At 54.8% G+C, this 20,763-nt stretch overlaps 2 protein-coding genes across 2 annotated transcripts; both read right to left on the bottom strand.

Annotated features, from left to right (window-relative positions):
- Positions 1-340: 340 nt before the first annotated feature.
- On the bottom strand, positions 341-1,979 carry INSL3 (insulin like 3). The gene is made up of 2 exons (XM_072947391.1): positions 1,751-1,979; positions 341-868 (listed from the first exon to the last, which is right to left on the bottom strand). The coding sequence occupies exons 1-2, from the start codon at positions 1,938-1,940 to the stop codon at positions 663-665; spliced, it is 396 nt and encodes a 131-aa protein (XP_072803492.1). The 5' UTR covers positions 1,941-1,979; the 3' UTR covers positions 341-662.
- A 3,106-nt stretch (positions 1,980-5,085) lies between these two features.
- JAK3 (Janus kinase 3) lies at positions 5,086-19,721 on the bottom strand. Its single transcript, XM_006199068.4, has 24 exons — positions 19,631-19,721; positions 17,509-17,705; positions 16,921-17,044; positions 16,459-16,570; positions 16,135-16,280; positions 15,466-15,760; positions 14,773-14,895; positions 14,522-14,679; positions 13,961-14,072; positions 13,563-13,749; positions 12,867-12,994; positions 12,505-12,636; positions 11,655-11,739; positions 10,899-11,026; positions 10,045-10,177; positions 9,814-9,965; positions 9,534-9,684; positions 8,768-8,907; positions 8,507-8,696; positions 7,913-8,037; positions 7,463-7,635; positions 6,917-7,034; positions 6,450-6,560; positions 5,086-5,522 (listed from the first exon to the last, which is right to left on the bottom strand). Exons 2-24 carry the CDS (start codon positions 17,690-17,692, stop codon positions 5,415-5,417), a joined length of 3,315 nt encoding a protein of 1,104 aa, XP_006199130.1. The 5' UTR covers positions 17,693-17,705; positions 19,631-19,721; the 3' UTR covers positions 5,086-5,414.
- Positions 19,722-20,763: the final 1,042 nt, after the last annotated feature.

The raw sequence follows: 20,763 nt of genomic DNA, 5'->3' as shown, positions 1-20,763 counted from the left end.
GTGAGAGTTGGATGAATAAATATTTACTGTGACTCATTCAGACGGCTGTGTGGTATGTCTACTGATAAGTGGGCATTAAGTGAGGTTATGACACATGAATCATGACAGAGACTTGGCTTCAAATCCTGCACTTGGCCATTCCCTCCTTGTCTGACCTTGGCAAGCAGCTACCTCCCTAGACCTCAGCTTCCCTACTTTGTATTGTGATGACCATCCAATTGTTAAGTTTCTGTAAGTGTTGGTGGGTCTGTGGCTGCCGGGAGGACAGTCCCACGTGAAGGCTGACTGTGGCCTGTGGCTGGTCCCGTTGTCTTGAGAAAATGCAAAAAGTTGCTTTGGATTCTGCAGGCATCTTATTTATTTACTATGGAGGAGACAGCAAATGGGGTGTCAACAAATGCAAGGGAGTGGGGCACTTGGGGCTCCTCTGAGGTGAGAATGTTTGAACTTTGGTATCTGGCGTCTCCAAAAACCCAAGGATCCTCCAAGTTGGCCCCAGAGAGGACAGGTGGCCTGGGGGAGGTGGTGAGCACCTTGTTTTGAGAGGTAACCAACAGCCTCCTCCCAGACATGGTGCTTCATGGTGTTATGTGGCATCAGGAGCTTGCCAGACCAGATTCCTTTAGGTCTCAGGTGCCTCCAAAGCCACGCCCCAGAAGGGTTCAGTGGGGACAGAGGGCCAGCAGGTCTTGCCGGGTACAGCCACTGAGGCAGCAGTGGCGGGCAGGGTTGGTGGCAGCTGCCCGGCGGTGGTGGTGATGGTGAGAGGCCTGGGGCAGGGGCGGTGAGGCGAGTATCAGCATGGGGTCCCCATTGGCCACCAGCCCATGGAGGAGATGTTTTCCTTCCAGCCACCGTAGCAGCTCACCTGGGGACAGGGAGGAATTCAGCATGGAGCGGGTACCCCAGAGGACCCCACACATACACTGCACACACAACTGCAGCTCACACCCTGCTGTGTGACCCACCAAACACTCATCATGCACATAAGTAGACTGACCATTTATGAAGCACCTACTGTATAGCAGGCACGGATTGAATCCCCTGTCCAGATGTGTGCACTCTCCACCCACACCCACACTCAAGTCCCCAGCTATGGCCATTCCCATGTGCCACCCAGCATAAGACCGCACAGGCACTTCACAGAGCAGAAGATAGTAAGGGGACAGTGGGACAGGGGACACATAACATACATGTGCAGCGTGTGCAGGCAGTGGGCACACATAGACGCAGGCACACACCCTCACATCCCCTCCACGTGTGCCCCTGCACACCCATCTGTACCTGTGTCACACAGACTCACACACACCGGACACACACGCGTGTGACAGACGTGCGCACAAACCTGTTTGATACCCTCTGCACCAGGGCCAGGACTAGGGCGAGGAGAACCAGTCTCTGGCCTCCAGTGCACAGTTTAAGGGGGCGCCAAAAAACCTCAACAACCAAGATCAATTATGTTTTAATGCAATATTTAAAAATCAAAATTAACACAAAAATTCGTGATGCTCAAAATATTGAAATTGTAAATAAAGACAAGATCTAACTGTACACTTGTTAAGATTCTGCCTGGTTCGCCTCGCACTGATTCCCCCAGGGCAGGGGACCGCACACCCTGCAATTGGCAAGTGGACCCCCGAACATACATGCAGACCCTCCCGCTTGCCCCAATCTCCATCTACGCCCGCATGCACCCACCCCCAACACACCCAGAGGCCCCAGAGCACAGTCCTCGCCCGCCCTCACTCACGGTCGCCACCAGCCACAGGTCGCCCGTCCTCGGGGGACCAGCGCGGGCCCCCGCACAGCCGCACCAGCGCGCGCACGAAGTGGTGGCCGCACAGCTTTTCGGGGGCCTCCTGGGCGGGCGCAGAGCCCAGGGCAAGCTCCAGGGCCGGGCCCAGCAGCACCAGCGCCCAGGAGAGCCGGCGGGGGTCCATGGCGGCGGGAGGTACCCGGCCCCAGTGAGGATCCCCCTGTTATAGGAGCCCAGCCCGCCCCAGCTGGGGGCCTTGGAGAAGGGACAAAGCATTCTCGGAGATCGGCCCAGGGACAAGGCCAAGGGCAGGGTCAGGGAACCCCTGATGCTGGGTTTTCTCTTTCTTGTAAAAGGAGTACCTGACTTAAGCTTTGATTGCTGGGGCATTAGCTTCAAAGATGGCCCTCCAATGTCACTACACAGAGCCAGGCCACCTTCTTCAACTCAGCTGCCTTTGTTTCAGACATCTTGGTTGATTTCCATAACTCACCACTTGATTTTTCCTCTCCTTGTGTTTGAAATCCCCATTCTCACATTTAAATTCCCCAGTGGCGGGGCAGGTTATAGCTCAGTGGTAGAGCGCATTCTTAGCATGCATGAGGTCCTGGGTTCAATCCCCAGTACCTCCATTTAAAACATAAATGTATAAACCTAATTACCTCCCCTCCAAAAACTTTTCTTAAATAAGTTCACCAATAAAGATTGAGTCTGGGGACACTAGGCCCTCACTTTTGACCCTAATAAAAGCAGGACCCCAAGCCCATAATGCTCTCTGTCTACCTGTGACCTGGTTCTATGGCCCCAGGTGTGCTGTCTAATTTCCACGTCCTGTACGTAATACATTTTGATTTTCTCCAAGTTTCCTGTTGGTTGTTGCTGAAGGGCATCTTGCAGTCGTAATAAGAACTCCAAGAGCTGATCCAGCCACAACACTGATAATAGAAAGGCTGAAATGAGCGCAAAACCACCATGGTTTCTCCTCCTTCCTTGGGCACATCTCTCCCAGGGGACCACTGGTTGTGGAGTCTTTTTTTTTTTTTAACCATTTTAAAGAGGTGAAAGAAATGAACTGAGAAATAATCATTCCGCAGGATGCTGGTGGCAGGCAGGCAGACAGCTGAGACCAGGGACATTCAGAATCTTGTAGGAGTAGGGGTATAGCTCAGTGGTAGAATGTGTGCCTAGCATGCAAGAGGTCCTGGGTTCAATCCCCAGTACCTCCATTAAATAAAAAAATAAATAAGCCTAATTACCTCCTCCCTCCCCCCAAACAAAAACAAAAAACACTACAGAATCTTGTTGTCTTCAGGGGGAGAGTCTAGCTCAATGGTAGAGTGTGGCAGAGAGCATGCTTAGCATGCACAAGGTCCTGGGTTCAATCCCCGGTACCTCTGCTAAAAAAAAAACACGAAGCCCAGAATCTTCTTGTCCTTATTATTGTACAAAGAAGGAAAATTGAAGCTCAGAGAGGGGACGCCACACTTGCCCAAGACCACAAGAGGCTGGGTATGCCCTGGGGCTGGCGTGTTGGTCGGCTCTGCCTCTCCCACATCGGCCTCCTTGGGCTGGGCAGGGTCTGGGGGACCCAGAATGAAGCCGGCTGCAATCGTGCAGCATCTGCCGGGTATGAGCCCAGGAAGCCTTATGACCCTGTTTTACCAAGGAGGGAAACTAAGGCAGAGAGGACGGTTACTCAACCCAACTCAGGGGAGACACTGAGCTGAAAACTCCTTTCTTGCTTGAGCCCAGAGCCATCCCGCCCCCCTTTCACCAAAGCAGGCAGCTTTACCTAGGCTAGGAGAGTAGGCGCAGAGATCTCTATCTCTGTCTCTCCCTTGCTTGCCTGTCTCCCCCTGAGTCTTGGCCTTTCTCTCTCCTTCTCTATCTCTCTCTGTCTCTGTCACTCTCCTAATCTTTCCAGCAGATGTGGAGGGGACTAGCCTGGCCTCTACTGATGTTGGACCCAGCTGCATGGCCTCGCCCTCCTAATCCAGCCTCGCCCTCTGACCCCCCCGAGAGCAGCCTGTTCCCTCCACCCACCAAGAAGAGCCTGTAATCAGCTCCCCAGGACTGAGCCAAGGCCAGCAGCTGGGGCTGGGGGGAGGGCTTCTGTCCTTCAAACCCCATCCTCCTGCCCCTCCGCTGCCAGCCTGCCCTGAGGGGTCTGTGGCCCCCAGGGATCTCTCTCCCCCAGCCATAAGCACATTCCTTCCCGGCTTGCACATCTCTAAGGATCCCCACTGCCCAAGTCCAGCAACAACCCATCCTTTCCACTGAACATTAAAATTTGTTATTCTTTTTATATTTTTATTATTTGGGAGGTGGTAATTAGGTTCGTTTATTTATTTATTATTATTACTTTTTAATGGAGGTACTGGAGAATTGAACCCAAGACCTCATGCATACTAAGCACACACTTTACCACTGAGCTATACCCTCCTCCAACCCCTGAACTTCTTTATTCATTCAACAAACACTTCCAGAGTCCTCTCTCTGCCCACCCCAACCCAGCCCCCAAGGAGCCTCCAGGTCAGAGGAGACAGAGCTGAATGCAGACCCCACCCCTGTCCAAGGGTCAGAAGGAAGTACAGGGCTGGCTGGCAGTTGTGGGAGAACCCCAGGGAGAGCTGCAGGGAGGTGATAGCTGGGGTTTTGAGAGGTGAATAAAAGTTTTCCAAAGAGGCAAAAGTGGCAGAAAAGCATTGCTGGCAGGTGTGAAGAAGCAATGGGGGCTTAACCTGCACAAAATGCCTTTTCACAAGCCTCCAGAAGTTGACTTTGTACCACCGAAGGGCCAACACTATTGCCCATTGTAAGAGGATGGAACAGAGGCTCAGAGAGGAGAAACAACTCACCCACCATCACAGACCAAATAAGTGGCAGAACCATGGGCTCCAACACCTGAGCTCTTAACCTGTATACTCAGAGCCTCCTTACTCTCGCCATGCTGTTCCCTCTACCAAGACTGCCTTTCCTTCCTTCAACTGCTGAAAAGTTTCTGTCAGCCTCCATTGTCATCAGTTGTGCGATCCTCTGGTCAGGATAGAAAGGGCTCTAGTGTGTAGGCAGAAAAACTGAAGCCCTGGGACACTCAGGTTCGGTTAGGGTCGACCAGGACCTCAGCCTTCTCTGGCCTCTTACACAATCCCAGTCACACAGGTTCCCCCCAAAAATGAATTTCAGCCAGGGCAGCTGCTCTTGTCCTTGGCTTCCTCCAGCTAAAGAGGGAAGAGGGAAAAGAAGCCTGAGATCATATATTTAAAGCTACATAATGTTCCTTCTGGAAATGAGATAAGAAGCTCAGGGCCAAGCCATGAGAAGATGGGAAGATGAAAGAGGCTTAAATTTATTCCTTGATTCGGGGGTGGGGGGAGCTCAGTAGACCCCACCATTGCATCTGTCTTGAATCTTTACAAGTTTCAAAGGCCACAAGACTACTCTTGCTCTACAAGCCCCTAAGTGCAATGTCATTTGCCCCATGAGGGAGTCTCTGAAACAGGAAACCCAGAGAGGTTCAGCTCCCTGCCCGAAGTCACACAGCCAGTCCATGGAGACCAGAACCCAGAGGTCTGTGTGCAGGAGATATAAAAATGATGGTGAATGGGGTTCGCCCTCCAGACAAGCAGGGAAGGCGAAAATCTCATGCCTCTGGACACTATCCCCGGCTTCCACTCCACAGTGCATCCAGCTGGGGGCCCAGAGCACTGAATGGTGGCCGGTCTTGTGGGCTAGGGGCCCAGCATAGCTTCATGAGCTCATGAACCTGAGGGGGTGGGAAGAGACAACAGGGTCACATGTGAGTGGTAGGAAGGACATAACTCCTGTTAATTGTTTTAAAATATAAATTAGACTCCATCTCTTCCTTGCTTGCTCCAGAGCCTCCCATGGTTCCCTATGGATCTTAGAACAAAATCTCATCCCCTCCCCTATCTCCCTCCCTCCACCATCTCCCTCCATCACCTCCTCTCTCATTCCATGCAGCCATATTTGCACCCATCTCAGTTTTTAAATACACCAAGCTCATTCCCACCTCAGAGCCTTTGCACCTGCTGTGTTCTCCACTGAGAATGTCCTCTCTCAGCTTTCCCCAAGAGCAGGATCCTCTTCCTCTTTCAGGCATCACCCCCTCTAGGAGGCCCTCCCTGACCACATCCTCCATCTCTTTCCAGACATTGAGCACCATCAGAATGTTCTTGTTAGCTTCTACAAGCTATAGTGGGGGAGGGGTAGTATCTGTTCTGTCCCCTGCTGGGTCCCCATACCATCAGTGCTCAGTAAATGATAGTGACTCTCACAGTTTATCATCACAACTTTTGTGCAAGTGTCAGACATGTGGTTGATCATTTATAAATTAATTCGCTCAGGCCACAAACATTTATTGAGCGCCGACTGTGTGCCAGGCTCAGAACTGAACACTGGAGAGGCATTAACTAGTCTGATCCTCTCCCATCCAATAAGGCAGTTACTCCCATTTTGGAGATAGGATAACTTAGGCCCTGAAAGTGTTTGTGACTTGCCAAATAGAGAGCAACAAAGTAGAGGACAGAATCTCCTTCAGCCTCATGTCCTGGCCTCTGCTCTTAGCCAAGAGACATCAGTGGTTAAGAGAACCAGAGGGGCCAGCAGGCTCGCTCAAGACCCCCAGTGCATCTACAGAGTGGGAAACTGAGGCAGGCCCTCCAGCGCTCACCTCACCAGGGCAGGCAGGAGGTGCGGGCAGCCTCTGGCCCTCAGCCAGCAGCTCCAGGAGGCGGCAGAGGGCTGGGACATCTCGCTCACATCCCATCATCCGCAGGAACTCCTGGGACCAAGGGGGAGCATGCATGTTGGGGGACGAGCCATTCATGATGAAGGGAGTAGGGCCCATCCGTGATTGAGGGAGTCAGCCAGAGTGAAGGGAGGAGGGGAATCACCCACAGAGAGGGACAGTGTCCTCGTTAAAAGAGGAGGAGTCTCTGTGATGGACTGGGGTGGGGGGGGTGCTGCCTGTGGTGGGAGGAGGGGTCAGCCAGAGCGAAAAGACGTCCTACTGGGCCTTCTAAGGTTGGGACCAGGTGATCCTAAGCAAAAGATGGACGCAGGTACAAACAGGACAGGGATTGGCCATGAAGGGGTTGTGGGAAGGAGGGTGTTGGAGATCCGGGGCTGCCAACTCACAGCTGAGGGGCTACAGCTCTTGTCACTGTAGGTGAAGAGCTCATACAGGACGACCCCGAAGCTCCAGACATCCGACTGGCGCGAGAAGATGTTATCTGAGAGGGACTCTGGGGCATACCTGGAGGGGGACGAGGAGGTCTTGGGCAGAGGACGGGAAAGGGGGCAGCCTTGGGCTGGGGAGCTGGTCAAGGTGGAGGCTGTGAGATGGTCAGTCCCAGATCCGAGGTCTCTAGTTCCCCAGACCGTGGGTTGAGAGGATTCTCCAACACCAGGTTGGGCCAGAGTGAGGCCTGGGCGGGATCAGGGATGAGCGGTGCATTTGAAGGAAGGGAGGGACCAGTGCCAAGGGGCGGAGCAGGGCAGGACTGGGGGGCGGGGGGGGCGAAGCCAGTACAGCGGGGAGGGGCCAGGGTTGGCGGGGCGTGGCCAGGGTGGGCCCAGGGCAGTGGGAGGAGGGGCTCGGCCAGGAAAGTGGGTGCAGGGGAAGGGGCCTGGGTAATCGTGAGGAAGGGAATGGTCAGGGTGGGGCCGGGGCGGAGTGCCCACCAGAAGATGGGACTTTGGCCGGGCTCGCGGACCACGTAGTAGTCTTTGTCGAGGGGCAGAAGCTTGGCGAGGCCGAAGTCTGCGATCTTGACGTGCGTCTCGCTCTCCACCAGGATGTTACGGGCTGCCAGGTCGCGGTGCACGCAGCGGCGGGAGCCCAGGTACTCCATGCCCTGAGGGCAGGCATGGGGCATGGGCCCCAGGATGACTGGGCCCGGGCCCCAAGCCTGACCTGGTATCCTACACCAGCCCCAACCCAGACCCCCAAGTCTCACTCTATCCGTGATCCATCCTGCACTCCAGTCCTGACCTTAGCCCTAACTCAACCCCACTTCCAACCAGACCACAGCCTTCCCAGCGAATCTATGAAGACCCTGCCCAGGCTCAGCCTGGGCCAGCTCAGCCCCCTCAGGTCCCCAGGCGCCCCGCCCTCTCACGCCGGCCTGGCACCTTGCAGATCTGCGAGGCAAAGAGGAGCAGGCGGCCAGCGTCGAGGCGGGCGCGATGCCGCTGCAGGAAGTCGCGCAGACAGCCGCTGGGCAGGTACTCCATGACCAGCCGCAGGCTCTGGCGGCCTAGAGGAGGTGGGGGAGGAAAGGAGGAGTCACCACAGGGCCTAACTCTGTCTTGTCCCCCTCCCCATTCTTCCCTATTAAGAATGGGACCTTGAGTCCCTCCTGGCCTCAATATTACTCTCTATAAAATGGGAACGGTAACAATGACACTTATCGCTAATGTCTTTTGAGTACCTTCTATTATATACATTGATGTTTTTACTGGGGACTGATCCCAGGACCCTGTGCATGCTAAGCACATTCTCTACCACTGAGCTATATCCTCCTCCCCCTATAGGCATTGATTCTTTTAAACCTTATAAATGACCCACTTTTCAGGTAGGGAAATTGACAACCCCAAAGCGATCTGAATCTGGATGAACAAGAGACATCAGTAGCACCACAGCTGACATTCTCAAATCACCCTAAAATGGTACTGGAGGAGGATGAGGATGTGATTTGAAGAGCACCTACCTGGGAGGTGGCTCACCTGGACCATAGCTGACACCTCGGTACTTGACAATGAAGTCGCTGTGCAGGGCTTTGAGGATCTGGATCTCCCGCTGGAAGTCCTTCTGCTGTTCTGGCCCGCTGTGCTGCAGCTGCTTCACAGCCACCAGGGCGCCTGTGTTGTCGCCCAGTGGGTCGTAGCGGCATAGTTCCACGCTGCCAAAGTTGCCCTGGGGAACAGCAGGGCTGGTGTTCACGTGCATGGGTGCTACCCCACCCACCCCAAGCCAGCCCACCTCACCTTGCCCAGCTGTGAGATATACTTGAGGTGTCTCTCCTCAAAGATGGTAGGGTCCTGGCAGGCATAGAGCTGGGCACCATTCCAAAGCCCGTCACGGGGTGCCAAGGCACCAGGTGTGGGATCTGAGAGGAGCTCATAATCTGGAGGACACGAGCAGTAAATGAACAGCATACTGGGCCCCCACTCCTAAACTGACTTGCTGTGTGACTTCAATCTGCATGCTTACCCTTTCTGTACATTATGGCAGGGCCACTGCAAGCCAAAAGGTAATTTGTGGGGGCTGGAAAAGGTGCCCCTGGGCAAAGGCAGACCTCTTACATAGTGCGTACGCTGTACACAGACAGAAGGGAGTTTCCCCCATGAGGGGTGGTCACATGACTGAGCTCAGACTGATGGAGGGGAGAGATATCCTGGGTGTCACTTCAGGCCTGGCCCATGGAAACCTAGAATGGGACCGTCTCCCACCTGTCTCCTGCCTACAGAGGATCCAACAGGGGCCTAAGGCCATGGGATGGGTGAAGCTACAAAGGGAAAGGATCCTATTAACCTGGACACCCTCACCAAATGAGAACCAAATATCCACTATGTTCAAGCTTGAGCTGAGGGGCCTGTTTATTACAGGAGTTGCTGAAGCTTGTGCTGTTGCAGTCACAAACCACTCCAACTCAGGCAGGTTCTGAATGCGACCCTCACTCTTCTCCTACTGGGCCCAATATGACAGGCTAGCGCTGCCCTGCCCCACACCTGACCCAGTGCCAGTGGGCACCTGAAGTGATGAGGCTGTTCAGGTCACGGATGACAGCACGGAAGGAGGGCCTCTGGCCCGGCTCGTATGCCATGCACTGTTGGATCAGCAGGGCCAGCTCCATCCACTTGGGGGCGGGCAGCTGCTGTCGTTCCTCGTAAAACTGGAGCTTCTGAGGGCAGGAGGAAGAGCTGGTGCACCCTCAGAAAGCCCCCTCAGACCCACCCATCCTCCCCAAGCTGGACTTCAGTCTACCCTTCTATCAAATGAGGGCTCTTGAGGCCAGTGCCGGTGCTCTGACCTTGGCCGGATCCAGGGTACTGACGGGCATCATGACACCGCTGAACACCTCCCAGACTGTGGCACCAAAGCCCCACTTGTCAGCTTCCAAGCCAAGTGTCCGGGCCTCCTGAAGACACTCAGGGGCCACCCAGGGAATCCTGTCAGTGAGCACTGTGGGAGCAGGGATGGGGTCAGGGATCCGCTTCCGTGACCCACTAGGCCCCTCCCTCCTCCACCCCTCCGCACTTACTCTCCAGACTTAGCACAGTGGGGCTGACACCAGGGTCACTCAGTTTGATGAAGGGTGGGTTCCCATCAGCCCCCTCCCGGGCCAGGAGCACTTTCCGGGCTGAGACATTGCCATGAGGGAGACCTTTATCTTCCTAAGCGAGCCAGGCATAGGGAAATGCCAAGGAGGGGTTGATGAATGAGTAGTCTGGCTGGTGAACTCCTACACATTCTTCAAAGCCCACCTGGGACTGCTCAGACCATACTTTAGAATCTTCCCTAGACTGTTGGCAGTCCACCCCCTGTGGCCCTCCCTCTCTCAAAACAGTGCTCTCCCACTCCATGGCTCCTCAGTCGTTTTAGGGTAAAGTCAAAGGTCCTCAGCCTGGCATTCAAGGCCCTTTGAGATCCAGCCCTTGTTTGCTTTTTATGTGAGCTTCTCTCTCCCACACCTCTACCCTGGTTCCCTGCCAAGTAAACCAGCTGATGCACCTCAGGACATGCAACCCACCATCTAAGCTGCAGCCTTTGCCCAGGCTGTTGCCTTGGCCTGACATGCCCTCCTTCCTTTCTTCCTTTGATGAACTCCTACTCAGTCTTCAAGGTCCCAGGTCCAGCGTTCCTTCTTCTCAGAAGACTTCCTCCCTGCCCAGCCTCATTTCTCACTATTCCCCTTGATGTCCATGGATGACCAGTTGTTCCCTTCTTCTACTCTTATATCTCTGAGCCTGTACATGTGCTGTTCTCTCAGTCTAAAATGCCCAACGTCATCTGCCTTGCAGCCTTGCCAAACTTCTATCCATACTACAGCGCCCACTCTCAATTCCCCTCCGCTCTGTGAATGGAGAGTGGAGCAGGCAGAGGAGGAGGACTCACCAGATAGTTGAGGGCATAGGCCAGCTGTTTGACCACCTGTAGCTTCCAGCTGGCAGGCACCAGGTGGCCACTCTTGCGCAGATACATGTCCAGCGCTCCCAGGTGTACAAACTCCTGCACCATGATGCCTGGTGGCAGTAGGGAGGGGGAGGGTTAGGAGGCAGGACTGTACTTGTGTTCAACAGGCTCTGCCCGCATCCCACCTTCAAGGGTCACTTGAACTCTCAGCTCTGACTTTTCCCTCCCTTGCCCCTCCAGCCTTACCCCACTTCCCACCTCCAAACTATTTGTCTGATATTCCTAGAAGGTACCAATCTCTCTCTATAACTCACTTCCAGCCCTTCGCACATTCTGTGTTTCTGCCTAGAACATCTCTCTTCTCCCTCTTCCCTATCACCAACTTATGCTTGCCTTTCCAGCCTAGAACTGATCCTCACCTACTCAGAATCCTGTTGCTTGACCTCCAAGCTGAGTTAGCAGCCCCTGACCACCCACTGTGCCCTGTGCTGCCCCCGCCACACACGATCATTTATCACTCTGCTCAGCCTGGCATATTCTACTCAATGCACCCAGCTCCTGCCACATTCTGGGCTCCCAAGAGCTGTTGAGTTACACTGATGAAATGGAAGCTTAGAGAGATACTGTGGCCCTTGGTTGGAACGGAGCCCCAGCAGGGGGCGCTATTGCTGCCATAGATAGGCTCAAATTTAGGCTCAATGAGGTAGGGCAGGGGTGGGGATAGGAAGTGTTTCTCACTGTCTCCAGCCATGCACACGCCATGGAGCAACACAAGATGCTGGTATGACACTTGGCTCATCAAGCTCGCTGCTTCCAGGAATGACTGGGGAAGGGAGAGGGAGAGAAGATGCATGGGTTCCTCCCACCCCAGGGTCAGGCCAAGGACCCCAAACTTGCTGCTACCAAACCTGCCTTAAGAGACCTAGCCACACGCCTCCTTCGGCTCCAGAATTAACCATTAATGCACACAGCACTCTGTATCACGATGTTTTTCTTTTTTCTTTTTCAGATGCAGCCTTGTTTACATTGTGTACATATTTTTTTGTATCATGGTTTTTTTTTTTTGCCAGAAAGGTGTTTGTTTGTTTGTTTGTTTGTTTTAATGGAGGTTTTGGGGATTGAACCCAGGATCTCATGCATGCTGAGCATGCACTTTACCACTGAGTTATACCTTCCCCACTGTATCTTGGTTTTCTGATGGAGGCTGGAAGTCCTCACTGTAGCCTACCTTGAGTCTCTCACACGAGTGGGAGACTTGGGATTTGAGAAGTGCTCAAACCTTCCCCTGTGTTGCCCAGCCCCTGCTGATGCCTCCATCCACATCATTCTTCTCTTCTCCTTTGCTCCCTCCTCTCCAACCCACTGGCCTCCCTGATGTTCCTTCAACATGCCAGGCTTGGCCCAGCCTCAGGACCTTTGCACCGGCTGTTCTCTCTGTTTGGTGTACTCTTTCTATTTGTATCTAAATTCCCTGACCCTTCTATAGTTCATGGTTTGGAGATGCTATGGCTACATGTCTGTTGTTTTAAGACCCCATGTGTTTTTAAATTTCTCTGAACCCAGAAGGCCTGGTCCCCACCCTGCTCACCTCCATGCAGTTCTTATGCTTGGCATCCATCACTTTGAGCAGCACCTCTGTCTCCCGGGCCTCCCCATCCACGGTCTCATGTCGACAGCCGCGGTAAATCTTGGTGAAAGACCCGTGACCCAGATTCTCATGCTGGAAAGTGAGGGGGAAACAGGAGAAGCCAGTAAGGGGGCTCCCATGGGATCCAGTTTTCTGGCCCTGGCCCGAGCCAGGCACAGGCACTGGCCGCATTTTATAGATGATGAAACAGGCATAAGGAGGTTATGTCACATGCCTGAGGCCACACAGCAGAGATGGATGTAGACATGGTCTCTGGCTCACAACTGAGGTATCCCTGACCTCCATTCCTTGGGGCTCCTTACCCACTCCAGGCTGTCAGCAGGGATCTTGTGAAACGTCATCTGACTCAGCTGGCATTGAGATTGGGGCTGAACAGGGCATGACGTGGGCAGGCTGCAACCTCTCCGGACCACGATCAGGTTGGATTTTTCTATGGGGAGTGAGTGGAGGAAGAAAACCAGAGGTCAGAGGTAAAAGGTCCTCAAAGCTTTGCTTACTCCCTGTCTCAGTGGAGTGTCTCTTGTGACCCCTCTCCCCCACTGAGATGAGGACCCAGGAGCATGTGCATTATTTGAAAGGAGACTCCAGGAAGTTGCAGTAGGGGGTGCGGGAGGGAGACAGAGAGGGAAGGAACCCTGCAGGGGTGCAAACGACCAGGTGATGCTGTGGGCAGCCTGGTGTCAGTCCTGCTAGGGATTCTGGGAGACTCCGGAGAATTCACACCTCAAAGTTGTCCCATCCAAGGGGGATTTGTCTGAGAGCAAAATTCACCCAGAGGAAGAGGCAAGAGATGGAGAAAGACTAAGTGCTAGTCCAACTGTGCCTGGATCTAGCCATGCCTGAAAGCAACATCTATCCTAGCAGCCTCAAATCACCCTTTTTCCCCACTAAACTACCTTGACCTGCAGTCTCTCCCACTTGCCACACAAGAGCTGTGGCAGACACAGAAGGCAGGGTCCCAGATCAATCACTCAGCTCAAGGAAGAGGGCTGGCTCACCTTTGGGTCTGGGGGTGCAGCAGAAGGTGAGGTTCAGCTCAATCCCATCCACATGCAACCCACTATTCCAACAGGCTGCCAGGAGCTCTCGAAGACTGCTGTGGGGACGGCCAAGGCCAGCCAGGGATAAAGTTCCCGAAGGGTCACACCGAATGAGGCAGCCCTTGTAATCAGGGCCCAGGGGGGTCTGCAAAAAGGAGTGGCCCTTGAGTGGGAGTGGGTAGCACCATCCCCTCAAAATCTCCAAGCCTTTGCATATGCTGTTCCATCCACTGGGAATGCCTTTTCCCTCCCCTTCTTCAGGAAGCCATGCTGATTCATCTTTCAGTTTTCAGCTTAAATGTCACCTCCTCCAGGAAGCCCTCCTTTGTCCTCTTGGCCCCTAGTGGTAGACTGACCTGGACACAGATAGTTAGGAGGAAGCTGTCAAAATCCTGGGGGCTGCGACGGAGAACGTAGGAGCCGGGAAGCGAGCCCCCAGTCTTGAGTTTGTTGATGGCAAAATCCAGGCTGTGAGGAAAGGAGGGAGGGAACTGAGAGTCAAAGACAGAGAAAGAAAGATGGAAGCAGAGAAACCAAACTAGACCTGGGCTAATCCTGATTTCTCTGAACCTCTGGGACCCTCATCAGGTAACATTCCCTCCCATGTATAAAATGAGCCACAAGTCGGGGCTTCTGCTTAGGGAATTAAAGAGCAGGCTGTAGGTGAAGCTAGGCACCGTTTGCATCCCCAGGAAATGGTCCTGGAGCCTGGAGGAGTCAAAGGGAGGGAAGCAGCTGCCCCAGCAGCAGAAAGGAGACTCCAGCCTCATTGGGCATCACCTATGCACCTGGCGCTGTTCAAGCACTAGACTCCTTGTTCAGAGCTCCTAAGAGGTGAGGACACAGAGGAGCAGAGAAGGGGACTGACCGAGACTCAGTCCCAGGTGGGTCTGGCCACAGTGGGGTCGGGTCCTTACGTGATGGGGCCATAGCACTGCTCAGCCACCTCCTCCAGCAGCCGCGGCGGCGCCACCTCCTTGCAGAAGAAGTGCCGGGAGTCGGTGGTCAGCCTGAAGTAGCCATCCACGAGTGCCACGAAGGACAAGGCGGCAGGCAGCCCCGGGAACTCGGCCTCCTGAGGGGATCCGCGTCAGCACACGCTGTGGCCCAAGGGTGACAGTCCCACGTCCCCGCCCTCGGGTAAGGTAGGGGGCCGTCCAGCACCCACCAGGATCTGGTTGTCCGTCCTGGTGACGGTGACCAGGCGGTGCTCCCCAGCCGGGCCAAAGCGCGGGGCCTGCTTGATGCTGATATCCACAATTTCTGGAAAGTCGCAGAAGGGCTGAAGGACCTGGGAAGGAGGAGGACTGAGGTTGGGGATCCCGCCCCCAACCCCGAGTCCAAAGTCCCTCTTGGAAACTTGGACCCCACCAACCCATACTCATGAGACCCTACCCTCTCAGCCTCACCCAGCCACATCCCTCTCCTACTACCTGCCAGCCAGTCCTCACCCTTTCTGTCAGTCCCGCCCTTTTCAACCCCTCCCCTGCTCAGCCCCAAATATCTGCCGCCCCACCCCTGCCAAACCCCACCTCCTTCTCGGCTGGTCCCCCTCACCAACCCTGAGCCCCTCCCTCACTTAGCTGCACCTTATCTCGCGGTTTCCCTTAGTCCAGTCAGGATCCCCGCCCTTCCTCAGTCCTGTCTCTCCCCTCCACCTGCTGTTGACCCTGGCCTGAGCCCCGCCCACCCAACTAGTAGCCTATTTCATTCTTCTACCTGGCTCAGCCCCACCTCACTCCTCCGGGGGTGGCGGGGCGGGCCCAAGCTCTCTCACAGTCGTCCTCCCTTTGACCCCGCCCCTCAAGCCCCGCCCACTACCGTGCTCCTCCCCTTGGCCCCGCCCCCGCCGCCTTTGCACCTCTTGTTCTCCTGGGCTCCAGGCTATGCCGCTGCCACCAGCCACGCGGAGCAGCCCTGGCGCATCCTGACCACCAGCCGTCCCGGGGAGGCCCACGCGGAAGGTCTCGGCGGCCCTGCCTGGGTCCAGCCGTTCGAGATCCATGATGTACTTGGCCATGAGTGAATGCCTGTCAGCCTGGCAGGCGGCCACGCGGCGCAAGGCCCTGCGCACTGTCCTTCGGATACGCTTTCGTGTCACGAAACTCAGGCCCTGGATCAGGTCGCGCAGGCCGGGGGGCAGGCAGACCTTGTAGCTGCGAGTCGGGGTAGGGGGCCCTCAGTATGGGGAGGGGTCTCCGAAGGGAGGACAGGGATGCACACCAACCCAGGCTTTAGTTCATGGGCCGGTGTATGGCCTCAATAGGGGGGCACAAAGTGCACACGGAGACACACCCAGGGACACGCATGGGAGCGGGGCCTCAGTGTGGGAAGGGCCATTGAGGTCCATAGGACAGACAGGGACACACATAGGCCTTTTAGCTGCAGGAGGCCTGGTGATGGAACCTCAGTGTGGGTAGGAGGGTAGGGCTGGGTTGGCAGGGGTCTGGGTCACATGAGTGCACAGCAGGCTTCTAGATGGGGAGCCTCAAGGTGGACTCTGACGATACCACAGCCTGGAAGCCCTCACCTGATTGTCTTCAGCAGCTCCTCGGGCCGCTGAGCCTGCTCGAGAGCCATGCGGGCCAGGTCCAGCACGGCCAAGCTGAGACACTCACCCTGCTCCTTGAGGCTGAGGCCCACTGGGAGGCAGCCGCTCACCAGATCATTTCGGTGCTGGGGGCCAGTCACAGTCCAACCATGAGCCCCGATGTTGCTCTGTAGACCCCCACCCCCGGGCTGACCTCCACCCCAGGGCTGCCACAGGCAGGGTCAGCCAAGGCTGCCCAATCCTGAGCCCTGATATAGCCCTGTGGACCTCCACCCCTGGGCTGAACCTCACACAGATCCCTACCTGAGCAAATAGGTGCTCCAGGACTGGCAGGTCAAGGATGGCGCAGGCTAAGTCCTTTCGTAGCCCAAAGCGGTGGCACTTTTCTAGCCCAAACCAGTTGGGGAAGTAAAAGCTGTGGGGGTGGGGAGGGGAGAACCTTAGAGTGGGAATATGGTGGTGTTGTGGCTTGGGGGAGCCTAAACTGCGAAGACTTCACAGAGCTCAGAATAGGTCATTGACTTACTGTGTGACCTTGGACAAGTGACCCACCCACTCTGGCTTCAGTTTCCTCAACTGTCAAATAAGCAATGATCACACCCTCCCTGGGGTACCCACCAGGAGGTTCAGGGAGATGGTGATTGTAGGGTCACTGTTGTTTTAAACTCCCATTCCCTAAGCCCTCAACAAAAGGCATGCCCTCCTGGTATCATTTAATCCACATCTGCTGAGGGATCTGGAGGGTTGTAGGGGGACACTTCCTACCGGAGCCTGTAGACAAGGACCTGGGTGCCCACGTCTTCCACGGAGAAGATGTGGCTCGGGGGGAACCAACAGGATAGGTCCTCCGTGGCCAGAGCAAAGAGGGAGTGGTACACGGGCAGGATACCTGAGGGGACACCTCCATCAGCTCCCACCCAAGTCTCCCCTTCTGTCCCCTGCAGGGCTGCCATGTCATCCCTATGCAGCCCCAACAGGCTTTGTCTCACCTTCAGCTCTGACACCATGTCCCACCCCTTCTCACACCCATTCCAAGGCTCCTCATTGCCCTTAGGAGAGAAGCCAGTCATGTACTCAGCCTGCTTCTCAGGGCTCCCGGCCCCTCTCCCTAGAACATCTCTTTCCACTGTACAGTTTACCTTGAGGGATGACCAGCTGTTTCCCCTAATATGTCATCACACTTCTGAGTCTTTGCATATATCGTTGCCTGTGCACACTCTTACCAGACTCTTACTCATCTTTCAAAGCCCCAGCTCCAATGCTGACTCCACTTGGCAGCTATTTCAGCTCCCAATCTGGGTTCCCCACAGCCCTACCCCTCCCTCCAGCCAAGCCTTCTAGGGACCCACTCACCACTGGCCTTAGCAGCTCGAACACACAGCTCTTCAGCTGAGTGGTCCCCAAAAGAGAAGGATAGGCGCTGCGGGGGTCCAGGGCCCCGAGGGGGCAGCAGCACGTGCAGGGCGCCAGCCTCTGAAGAGGAGAGGCTGCAGGAACGCTGAGGGATCAGGGGCATCTCCTCACTTGGAGGTGCCATGATTGCAGCCTGCCTGGACACAGAAAGAGGCAGCATCTCAGTTGCGGCCAGAGGGGATAAGACTACAACGTTTCTGGGAGTGGAGTAGGGGGCAGAGATGCTTGTGGGTGAGGTAGGGGTGAAGTCAGAGAGAGAGGGAGGGAGGAGAGAGGGACAAAAACACACACAGAGAAAGAGCAAGACAGAAATGCAGAGAGACAGAGAGAGGGAGATGAGTGCAAGGTGGGTGAAGAGCCATAACCCCCCAGATGAGGGCTGTGCTTGGGGAGTGGAATATATTCACACCAGTTTGTGGGAACTCACATCCCAGACTATTATGGTGCTCAGGGCAGACATCTCCAGTCAATCTCCAGCCTTCCCATATACCAGTTCCTCCAACCCCTTCTCCAGACAAGCAGGAGCAATCGATCACAGATATAGGGATTTGCTGACCAGAAAGCAGATGGCTTGTGCATAAAGGTGTTTAAGAAGCTAGGGGTGGCCAACCCTCCCTGTGGGTCTGGGGGATTCAAGCACTTCTGGGGCTGGAGCTGGAAGCTTTTGCACCTGATGTGATGCACGTTGAGGGAGGCAGACCCAAACTGATGACTCAGTCGACAGGGATTTCTGTGTCTGTTTCCCCTGCTCCCCCACCTCTGTTCCCTTCATCACTCCCACCATTAGGTCCCTATAATAGGAAGCCCTCCCTGGGAGAAAACCGCCAGCCTTATTCCCAGGCATTCCACACCAGTCAACTACCAGATCTCAGTCACCCGGGAGGACCCCAGAGCTTAGGACCCCTGACTGGGTAGAGGAAGAAGTTGGGCTTTGAACCCTGTGAGGAACGGGGTGGGAGTGGGGACAAATGGACAAGATCCACTTAAATTGATCTGAATGAAGAGGATATAAAGAGAATGTTGGGTAAAAAAGACTATGTTCCAAAATAACACTGGGGTAGGGGTGGTGGACAGCATTAATGAGATTTATAACATGCCCAGAATATAAGCCTGGGACTGGGGATAGGTGAAAACCCAAGGCTCTGGGTTCAAATCCCAGCCCCACTATATCCTGGCTTTGTGACCTGGGCAGGACTCCCACTACTGGGACGCAACTTTTCCAGCTGTAAAATGGGCTGATTCCTACCTGTTTCCCTAAGGTTGTTTGCTGAGCCCAGCCCAAGCTGTCAACTCATTTAACTCACAATGAGTGGCACAAATCCTTGGTGATAGTCCCAGCAAGCACTTGATAAATACCAGCTACATCAGACAGGAAGGTCCCTTGGCACAGTGGTTTGGGGGTTACTGTCAGGGAGGGAGGGTGTGGGGAAAAGAGAACTTTCCCCCTCTGGTGTCACCAAGTCCCAGACCAGGAATCAAAACACTCCCAGCCCCAGGAGTTCTGCGGACCCCGTCACTCCCCACAGAGGGAACTACCATCCTATTTCTGACAGTTGCCCTGATCTTGTCTTTGCGCCTTTATATAAATGGAATCACACAGCACGTCTTTTGTTTAATACAAAACTTTAAAAAACATGATTTTTAAAATATCGAAAGTAAAACAAAAAAAGTCAGAGGTGGTTTTTGGAGCCTAGAAAAATGCCCCTGTTTTAACACCAAAAGTCCCACATGCCTGGATGGTCAACCTATTCTCTGGCCTGAGGGCTGGAAGGGTGGGAGCTGGGAACTGTCTCCCCAGGGACCTCAAGCCCTGGGCACATGTGCGATGATTCTCGCAAGTCCGGGGAGCTGGGAATTCAAGGCCTCATTTTATGCAGGACAAAGCTGAGACCCAGAGAGGGGAGCGGTTTGCCAGAGGCCACACAGCCAGCCATCCCAGCTCACATCTGGCGGGTTTCCTCGGAGGCCTGAAAGGCAAACTTGCCTTTGTCCCCAGCTGCAGCCATCCACACAGTCTCCCCCCAACCCCTGGCCAGAGCCATGTGGCACCACCAGCTCTTACCTTGGGGATGGGGACCCTGGGCCAACGGAGGGAGGGCAGAGCTGGGCAGCAGGGGAGGAAAGTCCCACTCGCTGCTTCCTGTGTGGGCCCCTTGGCTTCCTGAGCTGCTGTCACTTACCGAAAGTCAGGGCTGTGTGGGGGACGAGGGCGGGGAGGGGCAGAAAGTTCCGGAAGACTCTGCAGCAGCAGCCCTGCTCAGACAGGCTGCTGGAGATCCCAGACCTAAGGGAAGGGGTGACAGCACAGAGAAGAGCCCAGATCTCACCTGGGGTCTCAAAAAGCTCCAGGCTCACTCTTGTGGGACCCTGGCAAGGGCCTAGGTCCCAGGGCCTCAGTTTACCCACCCATGGCATGATAACGGCCCCTTCTGTGCTCCTTGCCCTAAGGCCAGCCCTAGAAAGAGCAAAAATCAAGCAGACCGACCCTCAGGCTCACCTCACTATCTGGTCTGGTAGGGAGGCAATTAATCATTATAGATAATAAAGAAAACGAAGGTGTCAGGACAGGCACAGACTGGGGCCCAGGGGTGGTGAGGTTGGGGGACTTTGTGCAGAAGTCATAATCCTTCGAGCAGGGATTTGAAGCAGGACAAAGAAAGAAGACTCCTGGTGGAGGGCACCCACCGCAAGTGCAAAGGCCCTGACTGGGGAGTGAGGTTGAGCTGTTGAAGGACCAGAAGTCATAGTTGGACAAGGTGAGAAGTGAGGGGGACAGCAGAGCAGTCAGTAGGGCCTGGATTACAGGGCGGTCCAATTGGTGATTTTTTTTACACCCCTGAGGCTATCATGGGTGGAGGAGGAAGCTGGGGGCACTGTCCAGGTGAGACCTGGGCCAAGGTCCTTAGTAGGATACAAACCCCAGAAAGTAGAGCTTTGGGGACAGATTTTAGAGGATGCTTTCATCTCTGTAATCCCATCACAAGTCCTGGCACAAAAATGGCTTTGGTAGGTATTTTGTTGACTTTAATTCAATCACCCATAGACACTTATTGGGCACCTCCTCTGTGCAGGGCACTGGGGACACAGCAGGGGACAGAGCAGATCTAGTCTCTGCCTGGTGGAGCTGACAATCTAGTGGGAGTGATGGCAACAAATAATTATCCAATAAGTGTTTCAGTGGCCCTTGGGGGAGGC

This window comes from Vicugna pacos, chromosome 22 (genome assembly GCF_048564905.1).
Source record: "Vicugna pacos chromosome 22, VicPac4, whole genome shotgun sequence".
In the NCBI taxonomy this organism is placed as follows: Eukaryota; Metazoa; Chordata; class Mammalia; order Artiodactyla; family Camelidae; genus Vicugna; species Vicugna pacos.
This window is presented reverse-complemented; position numbering and strand designations above follow the sequence as displayed.

Excerpts from the sequence above, each read along its gene's own strand:
- INSL3 (XM_072947391.1), bottom strand. The coding sequence starts at position 1,940 with ATGGACCCCCGCCGGCTCTCCTGGGCGCTGGTGCTGCTGGGCCCGGCC. Across the intron at positions 869-1,750 it reads ACCTGTGGCTGGTGGCGACC|GTGAGCTGCTACGGTGGCTG; the intron begins GTGAGTGAGGGC and ends CCCTGTCCCCAG.
- JAK3 (XM_006199068.4), bottom strand. The coding sequence starts at position 17,692 with ATGGCACCTCCAAGTGAGGAGATGCCCCTGATCCCTCAGCGTTCCTGC. Across the intron at positions 16,571-16,920 it reads GTCCTTGTCTACAGGCTCCG|CTTTTACTTCCCCAACTGGT; the intron begins GTAGGAAGTGTC and ends CCACCCCCACAG. Across the intron at positions 14,680-14,772 it reads GGACGGACAACCAGATCCTG|GAGGCCGAGTTCCCGGGGCT; the intron begins GTGGGTGCTGGA and ends GGATCCCCTCAG.